The following is a 15,218-nucleotide window of genomic DNA, read 5'->3' on the forward strand; positions in this document are numbered from 1 at the left end:
GTAAAATGTTTATGGCTGTTACTTTTTTATTTCTCCTTTTTATTAAGGGTGATTATGATGTGGTAATTAATGATTATGAAAAAGCGAAATCGGTTGTTTGGAAAGACTGAAGTACAAGTGTTTAAGAAAGGTGAGTGCAAATTCACTTTGTGAATAATGTCCACATATTTAACATGGAATTATTGAGAAAATAACAAGTTAGTAGATATGCCGAGATACTATTGCAACACATATTGAAATACAATTCATGTTTAAGAAAATACCGTTTTAGCATTTTTTAACACTGAGTTTAGTACCTCTAAACTAAGCATTTAAGGTGTTGCTCTACTAGTGTACCCTTAGCTGCTATTAGGTAAATCTCTTTTAACAGGCAATCTAGTGCACAAATACATATGCAATAATTCGCATCTCTATGTTTTTCAAAGTAAAGAGTAGCCTTAGAATAATATACAAAATTATGTTTAAAAAATATATTAGTTGTTTAAATATGAAGAAAATACATTTTAATTTCTATTAAATAGTTTTATAGTACTTTAGAATGTAGTGTAGTTGGGGACCTTGCTGTGGTTTATGTGGCGCTTTAGGGGTTATTAGAGTAGGGGGCGTATGGCGATCGGGTTGACGCACACGTATGGATGTTAGGTATTTTTTCACTTTTTATTTCTCCATGAAGTCTATGGGAAAGTACGTTAACACGTTCACAATATTTTAACTTCTGCTGTTAACGCACGTCGGGTTAGCGTTGCAAAGGCGAATAATATTTACCTTCCACTTGTAATACACACCGCTACCTGCCTCCAAGTAAAGCTATATGAATCAAAAGACTTCAACCAAGAAGGACAAATAAAACAGCAGATATTATGCCTGAACTAAGTAGTGTCAACATAAGACATTCCAAAACATGAAGAGACCAACTCTGAGTAATAAAGAAGGAACAAACAAATGCCCCAACTCTACATAGTCAGAAAATATAACCATATCCTAAAGAAAAATAAGATAAGGATGAACACAATAAAGAATAGAAAACTCTTCTAACAGATTAAAATAGCTAAATGAAACAAAATGTCCAGAAAGAACTTTAATATCCAACCATATGCATAGGCAGAAAAAGAGGAGCCTGCAAAAATCCCCAAGACCAATAAAGGTTCCAAGGAGGAAGAATGATAATGACAAGCTTAATTCCTAGGCCAGGCTAGGACTTAAAACCATGAATTTCAGAAAGATAGCAATCATTTTTTACAGAACATAATTAAAAAAAGGACAGATAATTTTACCCTTCAAAAGATCTGGTTGATAAATTCTTGTAAATCATACCCAAGAAATCTGGGAATTAAAAGAAAAAGAAAAAAAAATTACAAAGAAAAAACTTGATTTGAACACCAAGAAATAAGGGCCTTCCGGATGTTTAAAAAAAGAATTCCCCTTGTCACAGACTTACAAGCCTGTATAAGTAACTCAATAACTGAACAAACATATCAAAGGTTTCTGATTTTATCTCAATGCTATCAAGCCAAAAGAACTAGAATCCAGATAGAAAGAAGGTCCTTAAATAATAAGGTCTGGATGCAAAACAAGCAGAGGAGAGAATCTGGATAACAGAACCAGATCTGCATTCTAAATACTGAACAAGCTGGACCAAAGCTCTTAATGCCAAATTTTGCCAATCACCCTTGAATAAAAATCAGAGATGGACAAAAATATAGGCTAGCCAGGATGACCACTGAACTACCAGAGCATCCACAAACGCAGTTCAAAGTTCCCTGGATCTTACACAGTACTTGTGAAAATTGAGATTAAACCGGGAAGCCATCAGAACTATCTCTATGCGACACCCCAAAGATCTATTATCTGATAGAACATAACAAGATGAAGAGACCACTCCTTCTAGATGGAAGAACTGAAGACTGAGAAAAAACTGCTTTTCTAGTTTATAGTACTGGAACAATGAACAGCAGAAATCAGACAGAGATAAGCTTCTGCCCATGAAAGAAATAGAGATACTAGCCTCACAACTAGGGAACCTGTAAGTTCCCCCCCGATGATTGCCATAAGCTACAGATCTGAAAAAAAAATCCCTTACAATAGAGGCCAACTCTGAAGGGGCCCTGAAATATTACACAGAGTTTAAAAAACATCAACAGGTAACCTCACCTCCTGAGGAAACCAAATTCCTTATGTCTTCTGGGACCCCCATACGTCCCACCCATCCTGAAAAAAACTTGATCTGTAGAGGTTATAGACAAAAGGAGCCCCTTGTAAAAAGAACTTATAGCTCATCTACCAAGACAGAAACAGACTTGTTCTGGAATGTAAATGAGTCCCCCAGAAAAGCAACCTTTATCTAAGGAACCAGTAAACTGTAATTCATTTCCAACTATATTGCTGAAGAAACAACATCAGTCTGCAGGAGAGAAATACTGCTGAATGAAAATATGGAACTTAAACCAACTGATTACAGATAAGAGTGTAACCTTTGAGAATATTCTGAGAGCTGTAGCCAGACCAAACGGAAGAGCAATAAACTGAAAAAGCTCTTCCAAAAAAGCAAATCTCAGAAACTGATGATGTTCCTAGAAATAATAACATAAAGCTCCTTAACCCAAGGCACCATAGAAATAAAAAAAGAGAATGCGCCAAAGCACACCAAATCACATAGGGGGCGCTTCCTATTCACTCCAGAAAATTATACTAAATAGCATATACAAACTGAACATAAAGTCCATATAATCCGGAACAAGGCAGCTCTTTGTCGAAGGATGGTTAAATCCTGGTACTTGATAATCTGCAGAAAAAGAAGCAGATGCACCGAAGACTAGGCCATTGTGGCGCCTCTGTTTCTTTTTCTACCGTAGAAATAAAGGCAGTTTAAACAAGAGCCAAATACAATCTTTCTCTGTAAAGAAAGAGACAAAAGCATGGAATTAGAAATCATATCAGCAGACAAGATTCTGATTAGTATGTGCTTCTAGAAAGAACAGCTAAAGGCAAAATCTAGCATTAATAAGTGACAACAAAAGAAAGCTTTTGCACATTCGAAAAACATAAGAGGTTTAAAAAATGTCACTGGCAGAATCAAAAGAAAACTGCCTATAAAGACATATATCAAGCAACAGCCACATCAGCAATAGATATCACTAGACTGAAAATATATCTTGCGTGCACATATTCCCTCCTAAGGAATGAAATAAACCTCCTAACTAAAGGGACTGTAAAGCATGAACTATCTTCCAAATGAATGCTAGAAAATATAGGCAGAGTAAATATGGCCCCAACAAATTTCTGGATATAATCTCAGAAGCTGCAACATGGACAAGAAAAACACCAAGGGATTAAACAGTATATAACATTTAACTGGTATATCCCCATCTACTTTCGGATCATGTAACCTCTAAAGTAAATAATGAAAGCAAAAAAAATTGCTGAAGGAAATACCTTACGATGGTTCTCAACAACCGGGCCGCAGGCCCTACTAACGAGCCATGACAGCTCTGATGGTGGGCCGCGACCTGACATACCTCCAGTGCTTCCCTCACTCTGACAGGCCCCGCCTCTTTACATCTCTTAAATTCCCACTCACACCAATGAATTATTTAATAGGCCACTGACACCAATGAATTATATCTATAAATAACCACACTGACACCTAATAAATAAATAGTATATATATACTATATATATATATATAATATATTATATACTATGTATGTATATATATATTATATTATATATATATATATATATTACATATAAATACATATATCAATATATATATAAATATATATATATATATATACAATGTAGATTCCTACTGACACCAATCAATTATTATATCATTAACCCACTGTACAACCAATGTAATGTATTTGTGTGTGTTTATATATATATATAATATATATATATATATAATATGAACCCACTTACACACATATATTTATATATATATATATATATGTGTGTGTGTGTGTGGTGTCAACATACGTCAAAAAAAAATGTACGCATGCAAAAAAAATTGCGTGTGTCAAAATACGAGCATGAAAACACTGAAACCGTTAAAAAAAAATGTACACGTGTTAATATGTTTATATTTCATTGCATCATTTTTTAACACTTTAAAGGGGAAATAAATAACATTTATATAATTTTCCCTAAGGCTATATATATATAATATATATCTGGCAAGAGTTTCTGTTACAATCCTTTTAGACTAAAATCAGATGTTTACTAAGTTGACCCAGTTTTTTCCCAAGACACCATTTAAAGGTACATGTAAACCCATATGAAACCCATATGCAAATTTAAATAACTTTCCAACTTACATCTAATATCTAATTTTTCTTCATTCTTTTGATGTCCTTTGTTGAAAATCATATCTAAATATGCTCAGTAGCTGCTGATTGGTGGCTGCACATAGATACCTCATGTGATTAGCTCACCAATGTGCATTGCTATTTCTTCAACAAAGGATATCTAAAGAATGAAGGAGTATCTAGCCACTGCCCTCATCAGCCTCTGAAGTCACTGCACGTCACTGATATATATATATTATATATATATATATACTATATATAAATATATATATAGTGATAACCTAAACGGCATATTAAGTGCCATAGAAACTGCAGCAGAAAAGAAAGAGGCGCACATCCGATCTCAAGGTGGATACTTTATTCAGGAGCAACACCACGCTAGTAATACACTTACTAGAGAAAAGTTAAAAAGCAGCAGTGGACGAAAAATATACAGCTTCACCAGAACACAAGGCAGCGGGAGATCCAGGGCATCCAATTGAAAATTTTCAAACGATACCTGGCAAAGAGAATGTTCTTTACACCAATCGGATACGTCCTTGGGCCACCTGACGTCTGTATCTACGGATCCTTTGAAACAGCCACAATACCTTCAGTGCCATGTACATAAAAATATAGGTCCCTACCCCAAAGAACCTCTGCTACTGGAGGAAACCAGTAGGAAGCCAAGACAGTGTTGAAACATAAAAGCCAGAGGAACTGGAATAGGAGTATATTGACGAACCAACAGGCAGAGGCCTTGCTACCCCCATGGCAAAGCTTGTGACTAAATTCCCCACTGGTGATATATATATCACTTCCAATACTCAAAATATTTCCTCCAACAAGCAACTTGTACTATGAGGAGAAATAGGTCTAACTCGATCTGAGAGCCCCTGTCTCTGAAGAATCATACGCACATCTATATTCCTTTGAGACTGAGGTACTGATGAGGTAGGAGGGATTTTATAGAGTTCATTGGGTTTTGGGAATCTTTGCGTCCTCCTAGTGTTAGGGAAGAGTAATTCCCAGGAGTAATGGCTCGTGGACTTTCCACCACATGTATAAAAAAAAATCATACAAAAGGAATAACTGAACCATTCAATTATAAAATACATGCAAAAACTAATTGTATTGTTAAGATGCATCAAAAATCGTAACAAAATTGTTTAATGAAAATCATACATACATTTTGTATGTAAATTACACAGCATAAATCGCAATTTAAGTACACTGGATGTACAAAAACACATAGGAATTCGTACTTAAAAAGTAAAAAGTACAAAGCGCAATTGTTTTTTATTGTAAAATAGGCTGAACATGGCTTTCCATTGGCGTGTATTGAAATTGTCTTTAAAATCCAGGTGTAATTATCTAAACATTTCCGCCCTATAGATCTCACTACTTTTTCTTGCAAATTAAAAATACTCAAAAACACTAATTACTCTGTATAACAAGAATAACAGGTACAGTGCCCATAAAACAGTGTATTAGGTGTAATATAAAATTTAAAAATATATTGGTTCTCCTGTGTACTTTGTCCTCCATTGCAAACTTTTACATAGCAGAGAGCTTTGATTATTTCCATGGGAGACATCTCACCACTCACAGGGACAGCACAATTTCTCTGTAATTGCACAAAAGACTGTCCCTGCGAGGCCAAATGTGGTTTTTCAAAATTTTTTTGGTGGCAAACATTTGATCATTGGGCCCAAAGTTTCTTTAACATTACCATATTCCACAGAGCCATTATCTGCCCCAGTTTATCTAATTGTCCCAATCAGAGGAAATTAGAAAAGGAAAAAAACTAGGTTTGGCATTGCCCTTTACTTTATAGAAACTCAGATGAATTGGAAATACAGAGTTAAACTACAAAAAAATTAGGACAAAATAAAAAAAAAAAATATTGCAAATGTGTAATGGAAGCTTCCGTTAATTTTGTACCTAGAGAGGAATTGCAGGCCAGCCTCCTCCTCACCGACTATGGACCCTGCGAACTTGAGGGGATTCTATGATTTGGGAGGCGGTTGTCCAGGGTACACTTGGAGTACTTTTACCCTGGATTCAGGTTTATACCGTTTCCATGAATTCCCAGAGACTCTGAGAATTGAAGGGCCCTGAAGATTCCTGTGTTTTTGTTGGAGTATAAAGGTGACAGCCCAATCCAGCATTGTCTGCTGCAACCCCCCCCCCTTTAGACTCTGAATGTTTGAGCTGATTGCAACCTCCTGCTCTAATGCTGAGGACCTCCCTGCTGGTATGTGTCTGTATATCTAGTCTAGGTGTGAGGCACAGAGCAGGAGATTACATACATCACAGACAATCTAATGCTGAGACCTCCTGCTGTTATGTGTCTGTATATCTAGTCTAGGTGTTAAAGTGTCTTTCTGTTATTGTGTGTCAACCATTGTCCTTTTGTCAGTCAGGATGTGATTAGAATCTTGTTTAACTAACCATTGTCTGATGTTTGTCCCATTGTATAATATATTGTTTCTATTGATCATGTGGTGACTACCCCCCTTTGTTTGGAAATGTATAAAAGCTTGTTTTCTGTGCAATAAAGCGAGTTCCTACTTTGACCCTCAAGCATTCAGTCTTGGCTAATGTTCTTGGGGGGTAGCTATAACAACTTGGCAAGCGGCCGTTATTCTAATAGCGGCAGGTATCCAGTGGAGGTTCATGGGTTGGCGTTTGGTGGGAAGAAGCTGACTTTAGCGGGTATACCCAGTCTGTGGTACAGAGACCCGCTACACAATGTTTTTAGTGCATATAAATAAACATTTTATATTACAATCTCAAGTGTTTTAAGAACGTATTTCAAAGTATGTTGCAATGATATGATGGGACTATACAAGCCGCAAAGTAGTATTGTTGGTTTCTATACTTTCAACTGGACAGTAAATATGCACGAAAAGTAAATGTATTTGCCTTTTCTCCTTTTACTGAATGTGACATTAAAAGGCCATCTGCCCTTATTTCTTTCATAAGATGGTGATAGTCCACGAGACATCACATGTGGAATTATATTCAATCCACTAGGAGGAGAACTGCGTTTACAGAATAAAAGTATATTAAACAAAATCTTGAAATACACATAAAACAACGCGTTTTCTCAATGCAAAACATTTAACGTTTCCCCTCTGTTGCTACAATGTATCCTTTGGTAGAACGTTTCAATTATTGACACGAAAGAAGGGGTAACGCGAGTGATACATCTATGTGACGTAGGCCCAATGCATGCACCATTTGAGACACAGACGCCGATACTTTTTAAATGTTTGAACTGCGGACAGTCTGATACACCTGAGGAAACTGTGATATTTTGCACCGAGAAGTGCGAGTGTATTATGTGTATTTCAATATTTTACTAAATTATCATGTATTCTCTGCAGTTCTCGTGTGTTTCCTATTTTTTTAATTTTGAAGAATAGTCGCAAGTACCCAGATCAATATATTAAAATTATTCAAATAAATACCTGTCACACTCAATCAACGCTAAGGAGATTGTGGGGAAGATGGGCGGGGCAGTTATCAGAGGTATACATCCATTAAAAAAGAAGAAAAAGTAACCACCACAATAGGCACACACTTAACAAGGAAATAGTTATGCCTAGCAAATAGAGCCAAAAAAAACAAAACAACCTTTAATCAATACACTTAAAAATACATTCTACTGAATGCTAATAAAAACACTTAAAAAAGGAAGACAAGGTAGCACTGTTATGGTCAAAAGAAGATTTAATTACACTGATTGCAGAAAACTGCAACCAGGTAATTGACCACTGCTGCGCTCTCTCTCAGATAGCTAAATGAGTGCAGTAACCAAAAAGTAAAGGGGGATAACTATAAAAATATTTAATTACTTATAATAATCCCTATAGGTAAAAATCACACAATTAATAACATATTTATAATACAATAAAATCACAACAATAAAAAATATTACAATATAACAGATATTACAATTAATAAAAGAGGAAATGCACAGTCTCTTCAGTAAATATAGTCCATAGATTAAAAAGTCTTTTGGTAATGCCAGTTGGTGTGTTAAAAAGCAGAAAGGGCGTCAAGCAAGCTCCCTGATGGGTTAATAGCCAGCGTGAAAGACCGAATGTTTAAGAACTGTCACAGGGGGCCTCCTCTCAAGGCGAACCGCTAGTAATTCCTCAGCGTGTCCCAAAGGATTTTAGCAAACAGAGGTCCGATGTGTCTTTTGTTATATCAACCAGCCTCCAGAAAAACCAGCCCGCCAGACTAGCACTGTTATGGTCTCTGGAAATAAACATATATAATGTTTAAATCGTAATGATACAATAAAGCAACAAATAATGTATCCCAAAATTATAATGCTATGCATAAGGTAATGTTGATGATATACTCACCCTGGACTGAATAACTTATTCAGACCAAGAAAGGTTAAAAAGAGTTTGTTTATGATTACACACTGCAGTATGGAGAGAAACAAGTTTTTCTTTGGGGGGGTCAGACCCCATCCCAGGTATTTATACACAAAAAACAGTGCATTCCTGATCTCTATATCTAGGCTAATACAATTCATGATTGGCTAGCTACAAAATGCCAGGAATTTTAACTAAATATGGTTACACACATAAGTAGATTTAAGTCAGCAAATTCTATTTTATTCAGAGCAGTAGGTGTTTCTGTATCTGACCATATAATTAGGAAAGTCAAAGGTCAGGGATGAGACATTCCTTATTTTGACCATTCAGGTTACTAAGCAATTTAGTTGTTTAGTGCTACAGGCTGGAAAGACCAAATCTGGACAAGCACACAAGAAGGTTATCAGATTTACAAAGACAAGACATACAAGCAGGACTAGTTAGTTATTTTATAGCCCCCTGTTCAGACTGGCCTCTCCTGACTAATAATGCCTGCATAGAAATTAACCCATTCAGACCTCACTAGGCTCTACAATTAACACAGACAGATATTGCTTATTATTTTCAAAAGTCCCTCCCCTGATGCTGTTGAACTCTGTGACAATAGCATCAAACAGCAATATGATTTAGTTGGGTAAATTCCATCTCAAACTGCAGTGCAGAGTTATCGTGGTCATGGGAATCGAGCAAGGCTGGAGCTTCACAGGAGGGCATCAGTCTGCTGGTAGCTGGACTGACGAGGTTACAGAGCTTATGTAACATTAGTTTGAGACGGTTGCTACGAGAGAAAGAAAACCAATTAGTATGACAAAGATTGGCAAGCCTTGCAGTATCTATACACCTACTTCACCTAGCCATCCTGAAAGGCCAAAAGTCTAATCAAAATCCAAAACACTAAACTTAATATCATGCAGGATAGTTAAGTAATACAAATATAATTTTCCATTGGTCTCTAGTATTGAGCCTTGGGTTTTCCACATAATAAAAAGATAAGGAAGCAAGTGTGTGTAAACCAAAGTAGTTAACATAATCAGTTATGGCATTACCTGAAACTCAACACATGTGTAATAGGCTGTGGTTTAAAAGCAGAAAACCAGCTACTTCATGTATACCCAATAAACCTGATATTGCAATTTCTCATACATTTTATACTCTGCAGCTGGTAAACAAGTCTAAAATAGATTAATATAAAAACAATTTTTACAGTGTACTATTCCCTTTAAGAGACTGGGCCACAGATATACAGTATATTCCTTTGTAATCTCTATCTAATAGCTAAACATAAGTATATACGTATTTATGCACAATTATATTAACACCTTAAACTATCTTGAATGCTCACTGCTATTGAAATGAATGCCAAAACTGATAATCCATCTAAAAATAAACAAAATTAAATAGAGAATGTGGGGGAAGGAGCAATATAGGAGCAATATAACAAACTTCCCCAGATACTAAAATAACTCCATCATAGCTGGGAGAAAATTGAACAATTTTTATATGTACTTTACAAAAAATGAGAGCAAAATAAATATGAATGTATAGTAATGTTTCATTGACAATAGTGTAACAATGTATACATTGTTGAAATGCCTAATTTTAATAGTACACTGTGTGCAGAATTATTAGGCAAATGAGTATTTGACCACATCATCCTCTTTATGCATGTTGTCTTACTCCAAGCTGTATAGGCATCGAAAGCCTACTACCAATTAAGCATATTAGGTGATGTGCATCTCTGTAATGAGAAGGGGTGTGGTCTAATGACATCAACACACCCTATATCAGGTGTGCATAATTATTAGGCAACTTCCTTTCCTTTGGCAAAATGGGTCAAAAGAAGGATTTGACAGGCTCAGAAAAGTAAAAAAATAGTGAAATATCCTTGCAGAGGGATGCAGCACTCTTAAAATTGCAAAGCTTCTGAAGCGTGATCATCGAACAATCAAGCGTTTCATTCAAAATAGTCAACAGGGTCGCAAGAAGCGTGTGGAAAAACCAAGGCGCAAAATAACTTGCCCATTGAACTGAGAAAAGTCAAGCGTGCAGCTGCCAAGATGCCACTTGCCACCAGTTTGGCCATATTTCAGAGCTGCAAACATCACTGGAGTGCCCAAAAGCACAAGGTGTGCAATACTCAGAGACATGGCCAAGGTAAGAAAGGCTGAAAGACGACCACCACTGAACAAGACACACAAGCTGAAACGTCAAGACTGGGCCAAGAAATATCTCAAGACTGATTTTTCTAAGGTTTTTATGGACTGATGAAATGTGAGTGAGGTCTTGATGGACCTGATGGATGGGCCCGTGCTGGATTGGTAAAGGGCAGAGAGCTTCCAGTCCGACTCAGACGCCAGCAAGGTGGAGGTGGGAGTACTGGTTTGGGCTGGGAATCATCAAAGATGAGCCTTGTGGGGCCTTTTCGGGTTGAGGATGGAGTCAAGCTCAACTCCCAGTCCTACTGCCAGTTTCTGGAAGACACCTTCTTCAAGCAGGGGTACAGGAAGAAGTCTGCATCCTTCAAGAAAAACATGAATTTTCATGCAGACAATGCTCCATCACACGCGTCCAAGTACTCCACAGCGTGGCTGGCAAGAAAGGGTATAAAAGAAGAAAATCTAATGACATGGCCTCCTTGTTCACCTGATCTGAACCCCATTGAGAACCTGTGGTCCATCATCAAATGTGAGATTTACAAGTGAGGGAAAACAGTACACCTCTCTGAAACAGTGTCTGGGAGGCTGTGGTTGCTGCTGCAGCGCAATGTTGATGGTGAACAGATCAAACACTGACAGAATCCATGGATGGCAGGCTTTGAGTGTCCTTGCAAAGAAAGGTGGCTATATTGGTCACTTGATTTGTTTTTGTTTTGTTTTTGAATGTTAGAAATGTATATTTGTGAATGTTGAGATGTTATATTGGTTTTCACTGGTAAAAAATAAATAATTGAAATGGGTATATATTTGTTTTTTGTTAAGTTGCCTAATAATTATGCACAGTAATAGTCACCTGCACACACAGATATCCCCCTAAAATAGCTATAACTAAAAACAAACTAAAAAACTACTTCCAAAACTATTCAGCTTTGATATTAATGAGTTTTTGGGTTCATTGAGAACATGGTGGTTGTTCAATAATAAAATTAATCCTCAAAAATACAACTTGCCTAAATAATTCTGCACTCCTGTATTTTAACTAAAAGAACATTATTACAGAGGTACCAGACTCATGGCTATGTGGTCCAACAGGCACCTGTACAATCAGTGTGGCAGTAACAATAAATGCATTGTCTTATTCCCATTGGGTGGTATGGCAGACATAACTGGGAACAATGAGAAATACCCAAAAATATAAAAGGATACATGGCTGGGTTTGATATACTTATAACCACAATTATTACACAGTATAGAATAAATAACTCATACAAAAAGTAATTGCTAACATTTGAGTGATTACTCAAAAACAGAGTATTCTTTTACACACCAGTAAGAGCGATCACTAGGTGTAAATGCAGCATACCGAAACTATAATTGAAAAAATAAAAAAAAAATGAGTTCATTAGTTTTAAACATTCAGGAAATAATCAAGCACTATCAGAGAATGATACTTCCCAAAGGCTCAGTCTTTATGGATTTCCTTGCCAGTAACAGGATCAGTCTGTGGTGGTACAAATTTGTAGTGAGATCCATGAGTTAACGTCGGTGACTTCAGTGGCAATATTTGTGATAAATAATACGCAGACAAGGCCCCTTCTACTTTGGCTCTAGAGCTATTTTTCTAGAAAAACTTTCAACCCAGTATAAGATCACTAGGTGAGATGGCATGCACTACACGATTATCATTCTGTGACTGCACAGCATGTATATGGATATGGAAAGACTTAAAGGGAACATTGTACCCAAAATATTTCTTTCGTGATTCAGATTGAGCATGAAATTTTAAGCAACTTTCTAATTTACTCCTATCATCAATTTTTCTTCGTTCTCTTGCTATCATATTTGAAAAAGAAGGCATCTAAGCTTTTTTTTGGTTTCAGTACTCTGGACAGCACTTTTTTATTGGTGGATGAAATTTATCCACCAATCAGCAAGGACAACCCAGGTTGTTCACCAAAAATGGGCCTGCATTTAAACTTACATTTCTGAATTTCAAATAAAAGATACCAAGAGAATGAAGACAATTTGATAATTAGGAGTAAATTAGAAAGTTGCTTAAAATTTCATGCTCAATCTGAATCACGAAGAAAGATTTGGGTACAGTGTCCCTTTAAGCATTGATGTTAGTTGTATGTCATAGTCTCTAAAATCATTATCACAGATATTATATTTACAGCCTGTTTCTGAGCACTGTTAAACTAATAGTCATCAGCACTTTTTACGCAGGGGGTATTGGAAAATACAGGGTATTTTATGTTTCTCTTTAAAGGGTCAATAAAATTAAACTTTAATGATTTAGATAGGGCATGTAATTACAAACAACTTTCAAATTTACTCTGTCGGCACTCTACAAATAACTGATAATGATAATCATCAAATTTGCTTTGTTTCACTTGGTATTCTTTGTTAAAGTTCAAAACTAGGTAGGCTCATAGGCTGATTTCTAAGAACTTGTAGGCCGCCTCGTATTTCACTGTCTGGCTGTGAAAGGCTAATTAATGCACTGCTAGTTTAACTGTGCTACATATACAACATTTACTGACGCAAGAGTCAGCCACTAATTGGCTAAATTGCAAGTTTGTAAAAAAAACACTGAGATAAGTGGGCAGTCTGCAGAGATTTGGATACAAAGTAATCACAGTGGTAAAAACGTTTATAAATACAACCGTGTTGATTATGTAAAACTGGGGAATGGGTAGCAAAGGGACTTTTTTTTTTTTTTAAACAATAAAAAATGTCAAGTACACTGTCCCTTTAATTTCAATAAGACATTTCCCCTGCCGATTTTATTAGTCACAAAACTTTAACACATAGATTCTGCAATTATCACTCCAAGGCAGGTATACACTTTCTTGTTCCCCTCCAGACACATTAAGAAAAACTTTCCCTAGTTTACACAGTAAGTCTTTCCTAGTTAAATTATTGGACAGTTTTGGAACATGTCATTCTATTTCAGGACCTACAGTTACACTCAAAGGTTCTGATATGTGATATGGGATCCTTATTCCCAACTCCAGTAATCATTAAAGCTTTTGGCTATATTTACAAGGGGCTATGTGCTTTGTCTAACAAGAACTGACAGTCAGTCACAGCCTGAATTCTTCTTAGGGTTAAACAGTCCCCTCTCCCCCCTCCCTTTTCTATAGCACTGCAGCTCCTGTGTTTTTACTGTCTGACTGCTCAAAGTCTTATCTGTGTCACATTTTTCTATAGTCCAAAACATTTTATTCCACTCGAAAAATTAAGTAGAAGTTAAACAACTATATACAAACGTCTTTATGGATTATACATGATTTAATTGTATTCATCCACTAAATATTATTTAAACTAAATATTGTCTTTGCATATTTATTGCAGCTGACCAGTTCTGCAAATCAATACAAGACAATATATATCTGCAAATAATTTACCATCAATAATTATGGGTAATTTCAGTGGAGAACACAATAAACCTTATACACACTAAAGTTCAAAATACAACATTAACCTTTAAATGCAAATTGTACACTAGAGCACCCAAATCACACAACACAGACACATAGAACCAATTCCTATACATTACATACAATCTCACTTTGAGACAACACATGAAACATACAATTCCTGTTAACAAAGTCAGCTTTTCCTAAATGACAATTAACCACTAACTTAAAACTTCTTAAAATATCCACTCCTAAATTAGAAAAACAAAACAAAAAAACACAATGGTGCAGCAATACACACAACTCCTTTTCCTTCCACACAAACTTTTCACATAACATTGCATACCTTCAGCACCTTTTCAATATTTATACACATTTTCATGAGCCTCACATTCTGAACCATCTAACAAAGAAATCATTTTCCTCTGAATTATTACCATTTTCACAAAATTGTATAATACTTAATTTTTCAATCATGAAAACCACAAACTTTTCTACAACATACTTTTACCAGTCCTTCTATCAGTTTCCTATACCCCTCCCTCTTACATGCAGCTCTTGTGTCTGTGTTTTTGTGCTGCTGGAGTGACCAACAATCTTTTCTCATGTGTCCCACCTTCCCACATTTGAAACATTTTATTCTTTTACCCCTTGCGCTCTTTTCCTTATTGAGTTGCTCTTTTTCTTCCCTTACTGGGAGATTTAATTCTAATTTTTTTTATTTCTTTTTGATAATTATCCTCTAGCGAAGCCTTTAACGACTTACACTGTCTGTTTACTGCCTCTCTATTCCATTTAAAATATGCTTTCCACTCTTTTGATGTAGGGGTGTCCTTTTTTGAAACCTCTGTTAAAACATTACTTAGGGTATTTATCTTATCTAGGTTCCAAAAGCCACCCTCTGGCCATATATTGGACCCTTTATTTTGAGTTAGTCGGGACCATTTAGTATGA

The 15,218-nt window shown here is 36.0% G+C and overlaps 1 protein-coding gene across 1 annotated transcript in view; it reads left to right on the plus strand.

Annotated features, from left to right (window-relative positions):
* EXOC2 (exocyst complex component 2) overlaps nucleotides 1-15,218 on the plus strand; it is a 914,329-nt gene that overhangs the window by 547,862 nt on the left and 351,249 nt on the right. The window contains 2 exon segments of the mRNA XM_053714663.1: nucleotides 48-92; nucleotides 94-130. Of these exon segments, the coding sequence (XP_053570638.1) occupies nucleotides 48-92; nucleotides 94-130 (82 nt within the window).

Source organism: Bombina bombina, chromosome 5 (genome assembly GCF_027579735.1).
Source record: "Bombina bombina isolate aBomBom1 chromosome 5, aBomBom1.pri, whole genome shotgun sequence".
NCBI lineage: Eukaryota > Metazoa > Chordata > Amphibia > Anura > Bombinatoridae > Bombina > Bombina bombina.